The sequence below is a fragment of the Petaurus breviceps genome, unplaced genomic scaffold (genome assembly GCF_028583685.1).
Source record: "Petaurus breviceps papuanus isolate PSGF00001 unplaced genomic scaffold, PetGlider_PUasm1.0 175, whole genome shotgun sequence".
Taxonomy (NCBI): Eukaryota; Metazoa; Chordata; class Mammalia; order Diprotodontia; family Petauridae; genus Petaurus; species Petaurus breviceps.
Window position 1 is genome coordinate 59,675,503 of NW_027185764.1, and position 21,594 is coordinate 59,697,096.

A 21,594-nucleotide genomic window follows, 5' to 3' on the forward strand; every position below is an offset into this window, starting at 1 on the left:
TTTGTTTTTGCCCCAAAGGCATTGTAGCATGGGAAGGGGCTTGGAGATCCAGTCCAATAACCCTTCTTTTAGAAGTAAGGAAAGTGGATCCCTGAGGTCAGGTCATTTGCCTAAGGTCACACACACACAGACACACACACACACACAGACACACAGACACACACACACACACACACACACACACACACACACCCAGTTAGTAACAAAGTCAAATGTAGAAGCTCTCAATTCAGGGCTTTTAATACTTTCCTGAGTTTATTCAAACTATTTGGTGATGAATAATCATTCTTTGAATAAAACACCACATAACAACACAGGCCATAATCATATCCTACATAGAATTACAGGATGGATGTGTCTCTAGAAACTATACTTCATGAGTAGCATACGGTTAAATCTATGTAACGACAATACATATATATGCCAACAAATAAAAATACTAGACCAGATATCTTTTGAAATGCAATGATATAAATAATCAGGTGCTAACTGACCAATTTCTCTTTTTCATTTAGTATTCAGCTTTCTACAAAATATTTTAATATATTCCATGGTTAATGACAGCTGATCTAATCATTACACAGCTGGGTGTGATTTTTACTAAGATAATATGTTAAAAAGGGGCTAAAATAGTTTTGCAACTCACCAATTTGCCATTGTACTTCAGGAAGGCCTGAACTATTTAAATCTGCTTATTCTCATGTAAAACACAAAACTTACAAGGATATATTAGTAACTACTCATGATGTTCCAACTGATAAATTTCAGTTAAAACAAATATGAAAACTGCTCACTTTACTACAGGTATTTTCATAAGCTAAGTCTCTCACTTTTTAGCCCAAATTCATCTTTTTTTTACTCAGTTGAATGTTAATTTTTAAAATGCCTATTCTTCCTTGAGTCAAGAAGAAGGAAGATTCCATTACACATACTGAATTATATTTAGAATACAAAGATGAGACAAAATAAATGAGCTAACTGAAACTTTCTTCTCCAACCCGCCCACCTAATTTAATGCCAGAACAACTGCATAAGGTGAGGACAAGAGATTAAATTTATTGTTCCACTGTTCAAGTCACATGGTTTAGATAATTTTCTGGGAAGAATCAACTGCTGAAATAATCTGAGTGCCTTGTACATAGGTGGGAGCTCAGCAAATATCTAGTGAATGCTTTATCTTCACATATCTAAATGCTAGGAATTCAGTAACAGAACCAAACCAACTTGATAGACCAACATTATTGGCACATAATCATGACTGTCTATACATGTTTACATAGTAAGGACATCTCAAAGTCTCTATTTTTGCATATCTCAAAATATGCAAATGGACTCAATTCAACAAGCATTTATTAAGCAACTACTCCTGTTCAAGTGTTCAGTTCCTGCTCAAGGACCTTACATGGGACCTTACTGGAAGAAAACAGCACACACTGAGATACAAGCTTTGTAAAGAATAAATATAAAGTAATTTCAGGAGGGGAAAGAACTAACAACTGGAGAAGATCAGGAAAGGGTTTCTGCAGGGATCATTCATGTATAATATAAAGACCAATGTATTCTTATAAAATGAAGTATTATCCAGTAGCAAGCAACTTATACTCAATCGTTAATATTACAGCCCTTTTTTTTAACTTGGCAGGTTTGCCTCACACCAAATGAAATATAGTAGTTTCAGGCCTTGGCACATCTTTCATTGAGGAGAAAAGTGAGGATGAAGCAACAGCAGCAACCAAACAGGAAAAGAGGAGTTCAGATTCTGCTTACATATACCTGGGACAACAGAGCAGCCTACACTTCACCCCACCAGTTTTCTCAAAAGGAGGGATTCCAGCCTACTGATCTCAGTACTTGGCTCTTTTGGATCAGGTCATTTGCTGACAAATTGGAGAAGATAAGGTTAAATACGCACAAACAAGCATTCCAACAACTATGCAAAAGAGCCCCAACCAGGGGTTCACAACAGATGGGTAATCCAATAAAAATGTTATAGATTTACAGAGGACAGAGAGTACCTTGAGCATACAGTTGGCATTTAATACATGCTTACTGAACTAAATACTACTCAATGGCAGGACCAGCAAGAGACAGTACAGTATACTTAAGAGAGTATGGAATTTGTAGTCGGAAGACATGGGTTTCAGGTTCAATCCCTGATACCACCTCTGTGACCTGGGGAGGTCACGTTACTTCTCGGATCTTTTCCTTAATCTGTAAAATGGAGAAGGTGAGGGGAAAGGTCAGACTAGATCAAGAGGTGGGGAACCTGAGGCCTCAAGGTCACATGTGACTCTCTAGGTCCTCAAGTGTAGCCCTGAATCCAAACCTCACAGAACAAATCCCCTTAATAAAATTTGTTCTGCAAAACTTTGGACTCGGTCAAAAGGACACACCCAAGGACCTAGAAGGCCACATGGGGTCTCAAAGCTGAAGTTCTCCATCCCTGGACTAGATCTCTGATCCATTCCAACTAAATATATATAAAACTAAAACTATAAGCCTTAGCTTAGTAAGATAATGGTCGCCTAGAAGAAGAAAAACTCTTCCTAAACAGATCTTTCCAGCTTCCTTGTACCCATAAAGCCTTTCAGCTCAGTGGATGGCTGTACAGTCAACCCTTCTCTAGCAAGTCTATCATCATTTTTCCAACAGCATGTGCTCACGTCATTTCTCTGTGTCATAATTTGGTAATTCTCACAATATTTCAAACTTTTTCATTATTATTATATCTGTTATGGTGATCTGTCATCAGTGACATTGGACGTTACTACTGTCATTGTTTTGGGGCACCACAAACCACGCCCATATAAGACAGAGAACTTAATTGACAAATGTTATACGTGTTCTGACTGCTCCACCAAAAGGCATTCCCCCATCTCTATCCTTCTCCTCAGGGCCTCCCTATTCACTGAGACACAAGAATATTGAAAATTGGGCCAACTAATCACCCTACAATGGCCTCTCAGCATTCAAGTAAAAGGATGAATCAATCAACTGGACAAACTTCATTGTTGTCTTATTTTATGAAATTGCCTCAATCACCTCAACCTTCACCAACCAATGCCCTGATCCATCAGCAGCCATCAACATGGAGGAAAGCCCGACCAGCACAAAGATTTCATCTTGCTGAAGGCTCAGATAATGGTTAGCATTTTTTAGCAATAAAGTCTTTTTTTAATTAAGGTATGTACATTTTTCTTAGATATAATACTACTGTACACTTAATAGACTACAGTATAGTAAATAAAACTTTTATATCTATTGGGAAACAAAAAAATTTGTGACTCACTTTATTGCAATATTCGCTTTATTGAGATATTTGCCTTACTGCAGTGATCTGGAACTGAACCCAAAATATCTCCATGGTATGCCCATAAATATTTGTTGGCTTCATTTGACTTGTGACCTGGGACAAGTCATTTGAACTGCTCAACCATCAGTTTACTTAATGATAAAATGATAGAGGGAGTGAGGAGAGGGTGGATCAAATGCTCTCTGGGGTCCCTTCCAGCTCTAGGCCTATTATGCCAAGATTCTACTAGACTATTAGTGTCACAAGATCAACAAATATTTAGAATTCAGAAAAATATACAAAGACTTGTAAAAAGTGACATATAGGCCAGTGATGAAAGCAGAGCCATAAGAACACTATATACGCTGTTGATGTGGAACCATATACACAAAGCCTCAGTCTAGAGATAATATTAAGAAATAATATAATGACAGTGTTCTGATCTCAAACCCTTAGTCCCATCTAAAAAAAAAAAATCTCATACAAGTTTCATCAATGCCAAGGAGACAAAGTCCTGATTTGAAGTGCGCTTTGGTTTCACTTCAATCAAAATCACCTCATCAGTTTTAAAAGGAAGACAAAGTCAGAGAGGGCTTGTCCTAAGATTAAAAAGTGTTCTGTTTGTGGTAACCAAACTAAGAATGGAAAACTGTTTAATTCAATTAAGAAAAGTAACTTTTTATTTACCTTTGACCAAACTGTTAGGAAAGCTTAAAAAAGAGGTAATGATTGGTTTCACAAAGATATTTCTCCAAGAGTATACCAATATTGTTTAAGCAAATCAAAATCCCTGAACTTAAATCTTGAACCTCTGTTTTTTGCTGATGAGTAAGTTTGTCTTTTCTTTCATGATTATTGTAAATATTATATAAATACATAATACATATATTTATAATATATAAGCATTATAAATGTACAATAAGTCATATAAATATTATAAATACATATGGGGGAGAGGACTCTGAAGGGCTCTGCTCACTCCAAGCAGAAATACAAGATAATAATCATTTAGCTAAAATCACTGGATATTAATTTTTAAAAATTAGCATTAGTACATTAACTAAAAATATTAGATAGTAATAAATTCACTAAAAACAATTTTTCTTCCACAAATAAACAATGTTTAAAAAAAGGCAAAACTTAAAAGGATACAAAATTCAAGTCAAAAACAATGGACAACTTTGGTACAGAATATATGAAAAGTTATTAGACACTGCTAAAATCTGGGTAAACTATATTCACTGAATCCCCTTCATCTACAAGCTTTGCAGAAGATGGAGTTAACATTGGAGAGGCCATACAGTGTACAAAGAAGAAAAGAAAATTAAGCCCATGAAGTAAAAAAAGAGGAAAGAGCTGGACTTAAGAATAAAAAATTGTGGTTGAAGCTAAACCCAGTTAGGGAAATAACCTCAAGCCACAAAAGGAAAAGAAAAAAATGCTTTGTAGAATAAAGAGGGTCAATAGTAAGATGGCACTGATTTCCATAATTCAAAGAGATTTCTCTAAACATTTTCTTTGATGATAGTGATTCTACCCAGTCCAGTTAGCTTAGAAAGGGTTGATTTTCAGTCCCATGACATTCATGTGTATCTGTGGTGATCTGAAAGTTATTAAAACATAAGGACAAAAAATGTTTAAAGAGTACGTGATACAACCATGTAGGTAGCGTTTTCTTTTTCTACCTTGTCTCATTATAAGATACAATATCATTAATACTGAATAGGAAGTTGTTGGTAGAAATAATAAAACAACAGCAACAAGCATTTATATAGCATTTTAAAGCTTGCCAAGTGCTTTACAAATATTTTATTCTTGTAACTAGAAGATAAAGTGCTATTATTATTCCCATTTAATGGATGAGGAAACTCAGGCAAACAGAGGCCAAGTGACTTGCCCTGGGTCACAAAGCTACTAAGTGTCTAAGATAGCTGTATGTTGCTGATAACTAGTGGGTGGGGAACATGTGCGCATGATGCACTTAAGTTTAGTCTTTATAAACATTTTCTCCCATCACTTTAAGTCTACCAGAGGTGGGGAACATCTGGCCTAGAGGCCACATGTGGCTTTGAGGCTTCAGGTTCCCCACCCCTGGCAGACAATCAACAAAGAAATAAATCAGTCCTTATTAAGAGTATTTGACCTGAGTTCAAATCAGGCCTCAGACAGTTAACACAAAAACTAGCCATGTGACCTTGGGCAAGTCACTTAACCCCACTTGCCCTCCAAAAAAAAAAAAGAGTATTTGCCAGTTTGGGGGAGGTAAACAGTCACAATGAATGGGCTCTAACACATACCACCAACCCTGAGTAACATTTGAACTCAGGTCTTCCTGACTCCAAATCCAGCACTCTACCCAATGCACCATCCAGCTCACAATTTCAAACCAGCATTTGCTTAAATTGCCTTTCTGGAAAAAGAATAATTAATTACTTATGCTAAAGTGCCACTATTTATTTGTTTGGCCCAAAGTTAATACATTAGTGTATTATTGAGCTTATGTTCTATTCTAAGTATAGGAGGTAGTCAAGGTATGTGTGAATTCTTGTCAAAAGTGACTTATCTTCTTCAGCAAATTATCTACTGGGCCCTGGAGATTCCTCCCCAAAAAGCCAACTAACCAGATTCAACTTTATTAGCATTATGGTATCGGTAGACAAAGATTTGGGTGAATATGTAAAAACGTAAGAGGAAAAACAGAATTAACGGTACAGTCATGAATTAACAGAAACAATGACATAAAATAGATAAAATTAAATTAGAATCAATAAAGCTGAACATATATCCTAGTCTTATCATAAATTTACTTTGTCACTTCCAGCAAATTAGTTCTTTGGCTCTTTGTGCTCGTGTTTTCCCAAGGTGAAATACTGCCACTACATCAGCATTACTATCTATTTAAGAGATGTTATAATTACTGGAAAACATTCCATATTCATTAGAATAGTACCAATATGTTTTTTTTTCTCATTTGAAAGAATAAATGGCCAACAGTAAGGGTAAAACAAACAGAATGTGTTAAGGAATTAGATTCCATTGAAGCTACAAAAGGAAAATGGCATGTAAATACTTTAAATAAAGGAATTTCCTCCCAGATGGTGAAGCAATAAGATGCCAGGAGACAGATGAGTCCAAATGCCCTCAACCTACTCCCAAACTCAAATGAGAGAGGGAGAGAGAAAGGGAGGGGGGAGAGGGGGAGGGAGTGATGTTAATCTGAACTATCAGTCCCCTAGACCAGAGAATATTAATTAGATTTCAAGGGGGTGTGTAAGGGAACCTGTCCAAATGACAGATCAGAAGAGCAAAAGGGAGGTCTTAGTTTCCTCTATGGCTTTTTTTGCCTAACCTCCTTGAGAGGGTTGTCTATAATAGGTGCCTCCTCCTCTCTCACTCTCTTAACACTCCACAATCAGGATTCTGATCTCAGCATTCAACATAAACTGTTCTCTCCAACTGATCTCTCTAACTGCAAATCCAGCGGCCTTTTCTCAATCCTCATCCTTATTTACCTCTCTAAAGCCTTTGATATTCTCCTCTCTGCTCTCTCTTGTTTTTGTTGCTATCAGACCACTCCTAGTCTCTTTTCCTGGATCTTCATCTACATCCAGTACACCAAGCCTGGATTACTGCTAAGGCCTTGCTCTGGGCCCTCTATATTATTTTACTTGGTGATCTTATCAGTTCCCATGCATTGAATTATCCTCTGTATGCTGATGATTCTCAGATTTATTTACCCAGACCTAATTTCCAGACTTAAGGCCTACTGGATATCTCAAACAGCTTACTGGATGTGGAGATCTAAAACTAGATATCCTCTAGACTTCTGAAACTCATGTCCAAAAGAACTCATGATCTTCCCCTCAAACCTACCCCTCTGGGCGTATCATCATACTCCCAGTTGTTAATACCAGTTCACAACCTACATGTTATCCTCAACTCTTCACTCTCTTACCCCATCTCCACATCTAATCTGCTGCTGAGTCCTCTCATTTCTACCTCTGAAAAATCTCCCTTGAATATGACCTCTTTTCTCCTCTAACACTGCCACCACTCTGGTACAGACCCTCATCACCTCCTGCCTGGACTATTCCAACAACCTGCTGGCTGGTCTCCCTCCCAACTCATCTATCTTACGTTCAACTGTCAAAGTGATCTTCCTAAATAAAGCTCAAGGATGACCAAGTGTCTCTCATTCATACACACATACACACATACTCTCTCTCTCTCTCTCTCACTCTCTCTCTCTCTCTCTCTCTCCTCCCCTATCACCTCCAGGATCAAATAGAAAATCCTGTTACTTATAAAGCTCTCCATAAGTTGGCCCTTTCCTCACTTCCCAATCTTTTTACACCTTACCTCCCTGCAATTCGGGGAAACTGACCTCCTTGCTGACCCAACACTTCATCTCTCTAATCCAAGGGTCTTCACTGGCTGTTCTCTCCCTGGAACTCTCTCCCTCCTTATCTCTGCCTCCTGGCTTCCTTCAAGCTTCAATTAAAAGTCTCACCTTTGGGGCAGCTAGATGGTACAGTGAATAGACTACTGGTCCTGAAGTCAGGAAGACCTGAGTTCAAACTTGACACACTAGCTGTGTGACCTTGGGCAAGTCACTTAACTGCAACTGCCTTGCCTTACCCCTTCCCAAAAAAAGCCAACAACAAAAAATAAGTAAATAAATAAAAGTCTCACCTTCTGCAAAAAAGTCCTTCTCAATACCCCTTTAATGCTTGTGCCTTCCCTGGGTTATCTCCAACTAATCCTGTATTTATCTTGTCTGCACATAGCTGTCTGCATGTTGTTTCCCCTACTAGATTCCTTCAAGAGCAGAGACTGTCTTTTGCCTTTCTTGTATCCTCAGTGGTTAGTACAGTTGGTGCCTGGCACAGAGACGCTTAATAAATGCTAGTTTCCTGATTCTCCAATAGAGAAGCAGTCAAAGGATATGAATAAACATTTCTCAAAACAGAAATTGAAAAGTATGAATATATTAAAGAATACTCCCTATCACTAAGAATGAGATACATATCAAACAACCCTAAGATTTCACCTCATGTACAATAAGTTGCAAAGATGACCCCCCCCCAAAAAAAAGCAGTCAATGTTGTGGGAAGATAGGCACACTAAGGTATTGTTCATGAAGTTATGAATTAGTACAACTACACTGGAAAGTAAGTTGGAATCATGAAAATAAAATGACTAAAATATCCAAACCTTTGACCCAGATATTCCACTGCTAGGAATCCATCCTAAGGAAGTCACTGACAAAAAGAAAGGATCTATACACACCAAAATATTTATATCAGCACTTTTTATGATAGCAAAGAACTGGAAATAAAGTAGATGCCCTTTGACTGGAAAATGGCTAAACAAATTATGGTACATGAATGTAATGGAATAATACTATGCTGTTTTCAATACAGATCAATACAGAGAAGCATGGAAAGATCTACATGAACAGATAAAAAGTGAAGTAAGCAGAACAAAGAAAACAATATATAATGATCACAATAACAAATGGATCGAGCAACAAGAAGAAATTAATTAAAAGTAAATGTTACAGAATTGCAAAGAACAAGTTTGGTCACAAAGAAAAGAAATGACTAGACATCTCCCCACCAAACCTCTACGGATGTAGGAGGTCTGCAGGGGTGGAACACTGCATATACTCTGAACTTTTTATCTGATGCATGACTGATTTTGCCAATTATTTTCCCTTCTCTTCTTTTTTCTTTATTTAAAAAAAACCTATTATAAGACATTGCTCTCTTTAAGAAGGGAGAATTCAGAGGGAAATTTATTTCATGTATAAAGACAAGTCATCAATAAAAACTTACTTGAAAAAAGGCAAACAACCTAAACATAATGGAGAATCATAGCTTCCTATGTAATTTTTTTATGTTTGTTGTATACAGAAAAGAATGTTCATATTTGTCAGTTCATGTTAATAACAAAAACTTAAATTTAAATTTAAAAATCTGCACTCAATGATAAAGCAAACCACTGCCCAAAATGCTATCTGCATAAGAAGAAACACACTAAGACAGAATCCTGCTTAAACCCCTTCCCAAACTCTTCCCCAGTCCATCCCCAATTCAAATACTAGAAGAAAATACTTAGTGTTTGTGGAGAAATATCTGATATGTCAAAACAAAGATGAATCATTTTTTTTAAATAAAAGGCAAAAAAATACAACCTATGGTGAGCAAAAAAAAAACCTACCTATGAGTAAATTCAGCAAGGAACATATTTCTGTATCACATTAATGCATAAAATGTGCTGGTGCTCACTTTCCACACAGACCAGTCAACATGCCATTCCCCTTATTAAGTATAGCCAACACTCTGGAAATGTGTCCTAGTTATTCACCCTCAAATGGAGGTCAACCCATTTCTCATAGACTTAATATTCTCAGGTCCAGTGAACTTCCTGATATTACTTAAAAGGAAGTATTAATAAAAATTAATGAGACCCCAAAAAGTCAAAAGTTTATTTGTGTGGATACGATTTACTTAGAAACTCACTATCACTAACAAGTCAACTGACTAGATCTATAAGCTCTCCTTTTTTAGGCCATCAAGGAACAAAAAAAGTTCAACTGGATGCCAATTATCCATATAAAGATTTCCCTTTCCCTGACACTGTCCGGTAAATTTCTGAGAATTGAGCTTTTTTGGTTTTGGGTTTTTTTTTTTCTGTGAATTAGAGAAATAATACTGTATCAACAGAAAAAAGGTCCACAAGTGCAGACCTTTTCTAGCTACTTTTTTGTTGTTTAGTTGTTTCAATTGTGTCTGACTCTTTGTGACCCCATTTACGATTTTCTTAGCAAAGATACTTGGAGTAGTTTGCTTCTTGGAGTAGTTTCCTTCTCCAGTTCATTTTATAGGTGAGGAACCTGAGAAAAACAGGATTAAGTGACTTGCCTAGGGTCACACTGCTAGTGTCTGAGGCTAAATTTGAACCTAAGTAGGTCTTCCTGACTCCAAGCCCAGTTTTCTACTACTACTATACAAAAAAAAAAAAACATATACATTTCAATTATCTACTACTACCACAAGAATTCTGTGGTACACATTTTGCCTTACAATATCTCAACATATCAAACAGTTATGTACAAAATTTGATTCTTTTTTTAAGGCATAGTGACATGTTATGTGAAATAACTAATGGCCTCACTATGACTCAAAACCAGTTAATGTTCCTAAGCAGTGACTTTAGATCTGCACAGGTTACTAAAATGCTTCTATATATAGTCAATCAACCCACTGCAATTTCTGTTTACTTTATTTAAAAAATTTTTTTTCACATGGCTTCAAAATTTCTACATTGTCTTCAATGCTGAAAAACTGTTTTAAAAGTAAACAATATGGAGGAATTACTAAATAATATTTATCTACCACCTCTCATCCCTCAGGCCTAAACTAAAAAACACTTAAACCACTCCCTTCAAAAGAGAGACATTCTAGGTTTAGAGTTGCAGAATTGTGGACCACAAACGCCCAAATTGGAGGCAAAGGCTATATGCCTAGACTGCCAAGGAAATGGAAAAACTCCTCGGGGCCAAAAACGATTTGGGGATAATTTCTCTGGGAAATCTAAACTACGATTTGGGGAAGGTCATTTCTCTGGGAGATCTAAACTATCTGATTTAGTACTAAAGCAAGTTGCCACCTTCATTCCTCTTTCTGGCAAAAAGTTCGAAATTCTGTTTCCATGTCAACTTGACCCAGTTTTTTGAAAAACCTCAGGAAAGATAAAACAATACAGAGAGTAACTTCCTAACAGGCTAATTCCATAGACTAATACGAACTTCCTGGCATGGTGGACTTTGACCACTAAAAGCAAGATGCACTAGCAGAAAATGGATCCTGTTTTAGATTTAGGTCCAAAAGTTCTGTCTTTAGAAAAGCGCTTTAAGATTCACTCACAATCCCGCAGAGAAGCGCATGCAACCAAAATAATAAAAATCCAGGCTTTTACTCATAAATTCTTAATCTGAGGATTTATGAACTTTTTTTCATATTTTGTTAACTGTATTTCAGTATTATTAGTTTCCTTTGCAATCCCATGTATTTTATTCTATTCACTTAAAAACATCATTCTGAGAAGGGGCCCACAGGCCTCACCAGACTGCCAAAGGTGGCACAAAAAACCCAACTTTGACTAAATCATTTATTGAGGTGTTTCGTTTTTCCCTGTGGTAATCATTTTTCTCGTTATGGTATGTACCCGTTAGTAGGTGCAGTTTATAGTAGAATCTGAAAGCACTGCCTCTCATATCGGGGATCCGATACATGGGAGGACATTAATTAGCTTGTGCCTAACTTAAAAGTTCAATTTCGGAGAGAACAAAAAAATAATAATAATAAGACCTTGCCCTGACTGTCAAAGAAAACATGCATTAATCCCAGTCAGGTGCTCGATGTTGCACCGCACAACAAATTTTAAAGCTCCAGCAAAGGAACTTTTTTTTTCAATTGTAACTTTCTTCCTTTCCCATTTAACTACCCACAAAGGTTTCTTCTCCCTCCGGATCTGGAAATTAACTGCGTCTGGAGCTACGACTCCCGTCCCATTCCCCAGGTACCCAAGAAGCTGGAAGACGCGGAAAGCATCAGTGGCTGGGAGCGGGAGTGAGAGATGCTATCAGCGGAGGCGAGAAGTGCTCGGTGGGGGAGTTTGCAATTTTCCGCCCGCCCACCGGGTGCCACTGCTCCGGGCCCGCGCACGCGTCTCCTCCCACCGCACCCCCCCTCCGATCCCCAAGCGCTCACCGAGCCGCTGCCCCCCAGCTTCGCGCTGATCCTCTTCACCAGCATAATGCGGCTACTTCTCTTTTTGCAGATGCCGTCTCCTTCCTCCTCCTCCGCTGATGCCGCGGGTACCGCCGCAGCTGCCGCCGCCTGCTCTTCCTTCTCCGGCGGCAGCTCGGGACTCATATTGGTCCCATTTCCCAGCCGGCAGGGAGGGATGGCGAGGCAAGCAAGAGGAGGGGCTGCAGCTGCAGTGGATTCCGCTCCTGCCCAGGGACTCTCTTGAGCTGGCAGCGGCCTCCTCCTCCCGCCGGCGCTCTTTCCGTCATCTGCTTCGCTACGGCCAGCCGCGCTCGCGCTGAGCTTGCCGGGCGGCCGCGGAGGCGCCAGCGGCGGAGCGCAGGAAGAGGCAGGTAGCCAAGCCGACCACTGCAACTGGCTGGGGCCGGGGGAGGGGCGCGGGCTCGGGAGCGCACGCGCAATGCCGCGCGCGTTACCCGGGGGCGACCGGAACGCCGAGTCCCCAGCACAGACCAGACGAACCCTGCGGCGGCAGCCTCGAGGATCGCCCTGCCCTCCCCGCCCGGCAAACTAGAAGACCTAGACCCAGCGGCTCAATCCGGGACCCCGCTTCCCAAACTTTACACGCCTCCGGAAACGCGTCACTGCATCCGCTTACGGCCAAATCTTACACACGCCTCCTTCCCCCCTCCCCTCCCCTAGCCCCCAGCCCCCAGCTCCCAACTCCCTTTTTCAATCTCCCTCTCTCAGAATTTAGGGGGAGGAGCGAGTGCTGGCTTTGGGGGTGGTGGGAGGGTGCAAAGAAAGCCTAGGGCTTCTGCGGCCAAGGCTGGGGGCTCAGAGCAGCAAAACCCCGCAGCTATTTGGGTTGCCCCTTCTTAGGGGTTGTAGAATGCTTTGTACTTTATTTGGGGATACAATTCCATCTCAGATGGAAAGATAGCACTGAGATTTCAGAATCTGTGATGGGAAGCATCCTTTCCTATGGTTGTTAATTGATTGCAGTTTTTTTTTGGAGAACTGTGTTTTTCTTTTGACCAGTTCTGTATTGGGAAATAAATGGTCTTTGGTCTGTTGTCTGTATGTCGTAGATATTGAAACCTAATCAAAAATATTTGAGACAGATTTTTCAACAACGAATTCTTTTTTCTTTTTATGGCAGATGTTTTAATTTTGTTTGTGCAAAAGATTTTCTCTGTCATATGATCAAAATTACCTATTTTATTCTTTATAATTGCCCCTATCTCTTGTTTAGTTAAGATTATGAAGAAGGTCAGCATAAAATGATGAGGCTAGGGGTGCTCGAGAGCCCCAAATACCCACAAACTGGGTCCTGCCAATTGACTCAAGTCTTCTATCAGCCAAAGAAAAGCAAAGTTTATTCAAAGTTCGCTATATTGCATAGACTCTTAAGGAGCCTTTGTATCTATAAGGCTTATATAGGACAAGGGGGCCAGAATCATCTGACACAGAGTAAATCTTTCCTAGAATTCTATGGAGCTCTCACACTGGGAGACAAAGTTGTGGGAGGAGTTTGGGGCGGGGCTACAGGAGGAGTTAATGAGGTCAGACTCCAGTAAATGAGTGATTAAGGGTGGGAAGTTGCTGGAGGCCACCTGGAGATAAGGGTATTGAGAGGATCAAGGGTGGGAAGTTGGTGGACAAAGGAGGGATTGAGATTTGTACTGAGCCACAATGAAAGAAAGACTTATAGCCTCATGCAAATGCCTCATCAAATGGGAAGATTCAATCAGAGCTAAAGGGGGTTCCCAGAGCCTGTAGGTCAATTCTATCCCTTCCCCAAAACCATAAAAGGTATTGTAGAGCATGAAATGAGTGAGACAGAAGATCCCCGGGAATAAATTTGGAAGTGGATTTTATTACCAAGGGACTGCCAGAGTCACATACAAAGATCAGACAGTGAGTTGACATGGACAATGTGCCGATTTTTAAAGAGATTACAATAGTCAGATTGCGTCTGCAATCAGTGATTGGTCAGTGTATTTTGAATTTCCCTCACCAGAGAAGTTTTCCCTAGGCTGAGGGACAGGGAACCTAGAATGGGTGGAGATGGGGAATATCTGGTAAGTGTGTGTGGGGGGGGGAGGGGGGGGGGCCAGGGGACAGGAAGAATGTAGCAAGGATTTTACCCTAGACTGAATTTCCTGCTCACAGATAAATTGGGTAAGGGAAGGGTGGAGTTGTGCTGAAATTCCTACTCACAGATCAATTAGAGGAGGGAAGGGTGGAGTTGTGCTCAACAGTATAATGATATGCTTCTCCTCATTTTTTGTGATCTGAACTTCAATATTCAGACTCCTTACCTATTTTGAATTTATTGTGGAGTGTTTTGTAAGATGTTGGTCTAAGCCTAATGTCTTCTAGTTTGCATTTCACTGTTCTCCATAATTCTTATCAAATATGGAGTTCTTCCCTAAATATTCTATTTACAAGTTTATCAAACACCAAAATGTCCCAAACCACATAATCATCTCAATTGTGTCAAAACTGTATCCAGTTCTTTCGATTTGACCAACCCCACCCCCTCTTATAATCAGTATAGTAAGTTTATAAGTAGTGAATATAAAGTGGCAATAGTAAGAAGTAAGATTGCAAAGGGAAACCTAGAAATCCCGTACAAACCATTCCAAAGATCAAAGGAATTTAATTTACAAATTGTACCATATTGTATGAGATGAAAGAGTTCAGAGTCTAAGTCTCAGTCTGAGATCAGAAAAGGTCTTTATTCTTCCTGAGAAAAAACTCTGTGTCTGTCGTCTGCCAGGGAGAGAGCAACATGTGGAAGCAAGACCATGGTTATATATATTTCTAACCCAGAAACCCAACCCCCAACTGGCCTTCACTATCATTGGTGGGGAAGCCAGCCCACAACCTAAGCCCGGGAATCTATCTCAGAGACAAAGGACATGTAATCATGTGGATGTCCAATGCAAGGCCAGGAAAGCAGTTTTGTCCTTATTTGGCATATCTTGTTCTGAGGTGGCACTGTCTCCATTGCTCTAAGTCCCAGATTCCTGTAAGGTCAGGTGACTTCTAAACTTAGGCCTAGTGGATGCTGAAGCCACTCTAGATTTGATTTTTCAGAATGGGGAAACTTCACTTCACAATATATTAACCAAAAATCATATCCTGGTAATGTGTGCTGATTCAGGGAAAGCCTTCTAGACTTTTCTATCAGGGTCTTTTGGTCCTGTAATATGAAAATCTCAGACAAGTTCCAGACATCCACAGTAAGACCAGCAGGACACCAAATGGTAAATGACAGTTTGGTGATGATGTGGATATGTTAATGAACTAAACCCAAGGTGACACAGATAAGAGTTAGTCTGTTGTCCCCAGACTATAAAAATGAGACCTCAGATTCCTGTCTCTTTATCCTTTTCACAGCTTGCCTCTGTACCTTCTGTGCCATTTGCCCCTACAATCTCTGTGCCTTATTAAAGTGAGATTGCAGCCTTACTTCTGGTGACTTTGTGGTCTTTCCCAGAGTACCCAAAGAGCTCTGAGTGCCTCCATCCATTTCATTATTTCTTAAATTATCAATTCATTAATAGATGTAGGGAAAAGTCTTTGACATAGTATAACCACTTTTATGCTAAAAACCCTACAAAGTATAGGCAGAGAGAGCCCTTTTTTAATATCATAAAATGCATCTATCTAAAACCAAAAGCAAGAATTATATGCAATGAGGATACATTAGAACCTTTTCCAGTAAATATGAGAGAGAAGCAAGAATGCTCAATCTCACTGCTATTATTTGATATAGTTATGTGAATTAGATCAATAGCAATAAGAAAAGAGAAAAGAATAAAAATAGGAAAAGAGATTTCTGTTAGCTGAAGATATGATGGTCTACTTAGAAAATCCTAGGGAATCAGAAAAGATACTAATTGCATTATTAGATATTAATTGACAGGTAATAGTTTAAGCAAAGTCACAGGCTACAAAATAAATCCTCAAAAATCAATAGCATTTCTGTATAACAATAACAAAAAACAAGAAGCAATAATAAGGAAATCCCATTCCAAATAACAATGAAATGGGGGTAGGAGGGAGGGAAGCCTGGGGATCAACATCCCATAGCACACAAAAGACATATATAGATTCAATTACAAAGTGCCCAGCAAAGAAATAAAAAATATCTTAAATACCTGGAGGATTATTCAGTGCTCATGGCTAGGCTGTGCCAATATAATAAAAGTGACAATACCCTCAAAATTATTTTACAATTTTAATATTTTGCCAACTGTATTACCAAGGGGATGCTTTACAGAACATGATAAAATAATAACAAAATGCATTTAGAACTAAAACAAAAAATCTAGAATATCAAGGAAAATGATTTAAAGAAGTAAAGTCAAAGGGGAAATAGCATTTCCAGACCTCAAATTTTATTATAAAGCTATAGTTATTAAAAACATCTGCAATTAGTTAAAGAATAGAGATGTGGCAATGGAACAGACTAGTCAAAGAAGATTGAAAAGCAATAAAATTCAACAATTCAATGTTTCATAAAGTGGAAAACTTAAATTACCTAGGGAAAAACTCACTATTTAATAAAAACTGCCAAGAAGACTGGAAAGCCATCTCAAATTAGAATTGTAGACTACTCAGAAGAAATTAGGCTTAGACTATATTCCACAATACATTCTACATAGATGTGGCCTTGATATTGTAATGGTAATGGAATTTGAAGATCCCCTTGTATTGGCAAGCTAACCCAGATTTTATGAATCCCACAGTGTGATGAACTTGTTGACATGACGGGAGGGGGCTGAACAGGGAGGATCTGGTGCTGAGTATAGGGAAAAGCCCAAGACAAGAGAGGCCAGGAGAACTTCTGGGAGCAGCATCGTGGAGGCAGAGAGAGAGAGAATGCCAGCTGCAACTGCCCAGGACTTCTGAGGGCCAACCATAACTGCCGAGAACTGAGGAGCCATGACTGTGTGCCGGTATTTTATCTATTTTGATCAGATTCATTTGTTGATAGAGGTCTCAGACCTTGTTGTTGGGTCTAGGTTGATTTCACAGGCAGAAAGTGAATTCATGAGGATGCCAGCAATGTGCCTAAATGTTATTGTGGCTTTATCAAGCTTTGTCTTCCCAGGAACAGAAACTGTGGGAAAGGGAACCATGGAAGCTCAGAATGTGCCTTGGGTCAAGATAAAAAGACTTGTGTACTTAATGCTGACTAATGATGTTGTAACCTAGTTGTGACCTAGGGGTGGATTTTGTGATTGACTAAGAAAATGAACCTTGTTTAAAAGAGAACTTTAACCTTTGTACTTTGTGATTGAATTGAGGACTTGCTAAATGATTGAGCTAGTAAATGAATGTATATTGTTTAAAACTATGTGACCACTTTGTTGAGAACTACGTGTCTATTTTAGTGTTAAGTTGTTGAGTTGTGACATTGTGAATGCTGTATTTTGATTTTCTGTGAATGCTATGCCTTAATTTGTTGCTGAATAAATGCAGAGTTCACTATGCTTGTAATCAGAACCTTGAAAGCTGTTCATAACAGCAGTCCTGTGTAACGCTGCTCATGCTTGGAGTTACAGATATTAAAGATCATACTTAAAAAATTAGAAGAGAAACATATTATATACCTCTCACAGCTATGGGTAAAAAATGTATTCTTGGGGGCAGAGTCAAGATGGTGGAATAGAAACAGGACCCCTGCATGGCTCCGGCTTCCACCTTTCCCAATCCATGTAAAAGGGGACTCTGAACAAACTTTGGAGCTGAAGAACCCACAAAATGACACAGAGAAGCTAACTTCCTGCTGAGGACAGCCCACCAGGCCAGCAGGAATCAGCCAGTGCAGCACTCTGGGAGCCAAGCCCAGGCCCACGTGAGCCAGAGGTTTTAGCCCCAGAGCAGCCCTGACTAGCCACCAGCGTGAGGGACTCCAGATCAGCAGCAGCTGTGGCTGTATCAAGATTTATCAAAACATACATGTGAAGGACAAAGTGAAACGTAAGTGCAATGTGGACTTTGGGAACAATAGTTGGGAGAGCATTGGCTTTTGCCCCTAGGGCGAGAAGCTGCTGAGACTCCTTGGCTCAGCCAGCATCACATTTCAGGTTTAGCTCCTGGCCTGCAGAGTGTAGAGGGACCAAGCAACCAGTCTGAGGGGTAATCACTCTTCCTTTTAACCTGCTTGGATCTGGATTGCAGTCTAGGGTAGAGGTCCTGGGGTGTGTGACCAGCTTGCCAGAGCATATGGAGGCTTCAGAGAGGGCACCCAACTAATAACTCCAGCAGCTAAGAAAACCCCAGCATTTGGGACAAAAGCTCCCCTGTCTGGTGGAAGAGTCCTACTGTGGCAAAAAGCCCAGGGGTCAAGTGACTGAGGGGTGATATGACCAGGCAAAGGAAGCAAAGAAAACAGAAGAATCCAACATTAGACTCCTATTTTGGAGACAAAAAGGAGCAAAGCATGAAACAGGAGGAAGACAGTGAAGTCAGAACTCCTGCACCAAAACCTTCAAAGGAAAATACAAGCTGGTCACAGGCCATAGAGGACCTTAAGAAGCAGATAACAGAAATGGAGGAAAAATTGGGAAGAGAAATGAGAATGATGCAAGAAAATTACAAAATAATGGGTCAACAGCCTGACTGAGGAAAATAACACCTTAAAAAATAGACGAACTCAATTGGCAAAAGAGGCTCAAAAAGGCAATGAGGAGAGAAATGCGTTAAAAAGCTGAATTTGCCAGATGGAAAAAGAAGCTCAAAAGCTCAGTGAGGAGAATCATTCCCTCATATTTAGAATGGAGCAAAGGGAAGTGTATCAGCAATGCAATATTCACAATGCCTATGGAAATTACAGATATGCTGATGTAATTATCCATCACAAAATATATCAGGCTTGCTATATGGGGGAATAAGCTGGAACATTTATTAAAATACCAAAAGACTGAGTCCCAAAACCAGAAAGTCAAAGCCATCAGAGTAGTTATGAAGTTGGCACAGGTAGATAAAGTAGAAAGCACCCACATTCTCAAGCCTTTAAAACAGAACAGGCTACCTCAGGCAAAGGTCCTCCTCTCCCCACTCACAGCAACCACCCAGGATCCAGGAAGCTCGCTCCCAGCAGCTCCAGCCCCCTCCAGTCCTCAGCAGGAGTTCTTAGCAGAAATTCTGGTTGATTCAAAAAGGGGTTCGTGCCTCCACTGCCGCTGCCTCTGCTGCCTCCATCGCCGCCACTGCTAGCCACCACAGGAACTCTAGCTTGGCTTCCACTTCCTCTTGCTCCACCCCTTCCTGCTACGTCAGCAAGTCCAATGGGGCATGGAAGATCTTTAAATCCCATAACCCTTACAGGAAGCTAGTGACTTTATGAGAAATCAAGATGCTGTTAAACAGATCCAAACAAATGAAAGAATAGAAAGTAATGTGAAATATCTCATGGGAAAAACCACTGACCTGGAAAATAGATCCAGGAGAGATAACTTAAAAATTATTGGACTACCTGAGAGCCATGATCAAAGAAAGAACCTAGAAATCATCCTCCAAGAAATTCTTAAGGAAAATTGCCCTGATGTTTTAGAACCAGAAGACAAAATAGAGGTTGAAAGAATCCACTGATCACCTCCTGAAAAAGATGCCAAAAATAAAACTCCTAGGAATATTATAGCCAGGTTCCAGAATTCCCAGATCAAGGAGAGAATATTATCAGCAGCCAGGAAGAAACAATTTGAATATTGTGGAAACAAAAATCAGGATAACACAGGATCTGGCAGCTTCTACACTGAGGGATCAAAGGGCTTGGAAAATGATATTCTGGAGGGCAAAGGAGCTGGGATTAAATCCAAGAATCACCTACCCAGCAAAACTGAGTATCGTGTTTCAAGGGGAAATATGGTCATTCAGTGGAATTGAGGACTTTCAAGAATTCTTTTTTTTTTTAAGCAATTGGGGTTAAGTACCTTGCTCAAGGTTACACAGCCAGTTATTTCTGGGTGTGGTGCTAAGTATCAGAGCCCGGATTCGATCCCAGGTCATCCCCACTCTGGGGCCAGTGCTCTTACTCACTGCGCCATGTGGCCACCACTCAAGCATCCTTAATGAAAAAAACAGAGTTGAATAGAAAATTTGGCATTCAGATACAAGAAGTAAGAGAAGCTTGAGAGTAAACAGGAAAAAGAAATCATAAGGAACTTATCAAAGTTGAACTATTCACTTTCCTACATGGAAAAACTATAATTGTAACTGATGAAACTTTTCTCAGTATGAAAATGGTTGAAGGGAATAGAAATACATACATATATATATATATATGTATATATATATATATATATCAGTGGGTATATGGGCATATGAATACATATGTGAATGTGTGTATATGTTTACAGGTATACATAGATAGAGGGAACAGGACCAATTTAATAGGAAGGTATGATGCTTAAAAGGTGAAATTAAGAAGTGAGAGAGGAATATAATGAGAGGAGGAGAGAGACAGAATGGGGTAAACTATCTCATATAGAAGAGGTAAGGGAAAATGGTTTCAATGGAGGGGAAGAGTAGGAAGGCAAAAGGGAATGAATGGGTCAACCTTATTCTCATTTAATTTGGCTCAAGGAGGGAATGAAATACACACTAAATAGGGTATCTCACCCTACAGGAGAATAGGGGGGAAGGGGATGAGAGTGGGGATGATGGAAGGGAAGGCAGGCTGGGGGGGAGGGAAGTTGGAAGCACTCACTTTTGAAAAGAGATGGGATCAAAGTACAGAATAGAACAAGTGGGAGGTGGGATAGGAGGCAGGAAAATATAGTCAGTCTTTTACAATATATCTACTATGGTAATGTTTTGCATTAGCTACACATGTACAACCTATACTGAACTGCTTGTCTTCCCAGTAAGGATGGGTGACAAGGGAGGAAGGGAATGAATCTGGAATTCAAAGTTTTAAAATCAAATGTTTAAAATATATATACTATTATTAATACTATTTTACATATAATTGGGAAATAAGATATACAGGCACTGGGGCACGGAGATCTACCATGCCCTACTGGAAAAATCGAAGGGGGTATGGGAGAAGATATGGGAGAGATCAGATTGGAGGAGGGGATACCCTGTGGGATTGCTCTTTTGGAGTGGTGGGTAGGGGAAAAATGGGGAGAAAATTTGTAACTCAAATTCTGGCAGAAATTAACGATGCAAATCAGAAGTTAATAAAGCATTTGAAAAATGAAAAAATATATTCTTAACAAAGCAAGGGAGAGAAACAATTGGAAAAGATAAAATAAATAACTTTTATTACTCAAAACTGAAAAGCTTCTTCACAGCATTAATGCATCAAAGATAAGAAAGGAAGTGGTTCAGTGGGAAAAATTCTTTGAATCAAATTTCTCTAACAAGGATTGGTTTCCAAGATATATAAACAATGTAGATACATAGAGATACAGACAGACAGACAGATAGATGATAGATGGATAGATAGATAGATAGATAGATAGATAGATAGATAGATAGATAGATAGATAGATAGAT

The 21,594-nt window shown here is 39.5% G+C and overlaps 1 protein-coding gene and 1 long non-coding RNA gene across 2 annotated transcripts in view; one reads left to right on the top strand and one right to left on the bottom strand.

Moving 5' to 3' along the window:
* Positions 1-12,704, bottom strand: part of MFSD14B (major facilitator superfamily domain containing 14B) — an 81,102-nt gene extending 68,398 nt beyond the window's left edge. The window contains exon 1 of the mRNA XM_069085190.1: positions 12,070-12,704. Coding sequence (XP_068941291.1) covers positions 12,070-12,234 — 165 coding nt within the window. The 5' untranslated portion in view covers positions 12,235-12,704. The remainder of the gene's footprint in view (positions 1-12,069) is intronic.
* Positions 12,705-16,916: 4,212 nt separating this feature from the next.
* The window catches only part of LOC138159156 (uncharacterized), a 12,254-nt gene continuing 7,576 nt past the window's right edge, over positions 16,917-21,594 (top strand). The window contains exon 1 of the long non-coding RNA XR_011167824.1: positions 16,917-17,042. This is a non-coding gene — a long non-coding RNA (uncharacterized lncRNA). The remainder of the gene's footprint in view (positions 17,043-21,594) is intronic.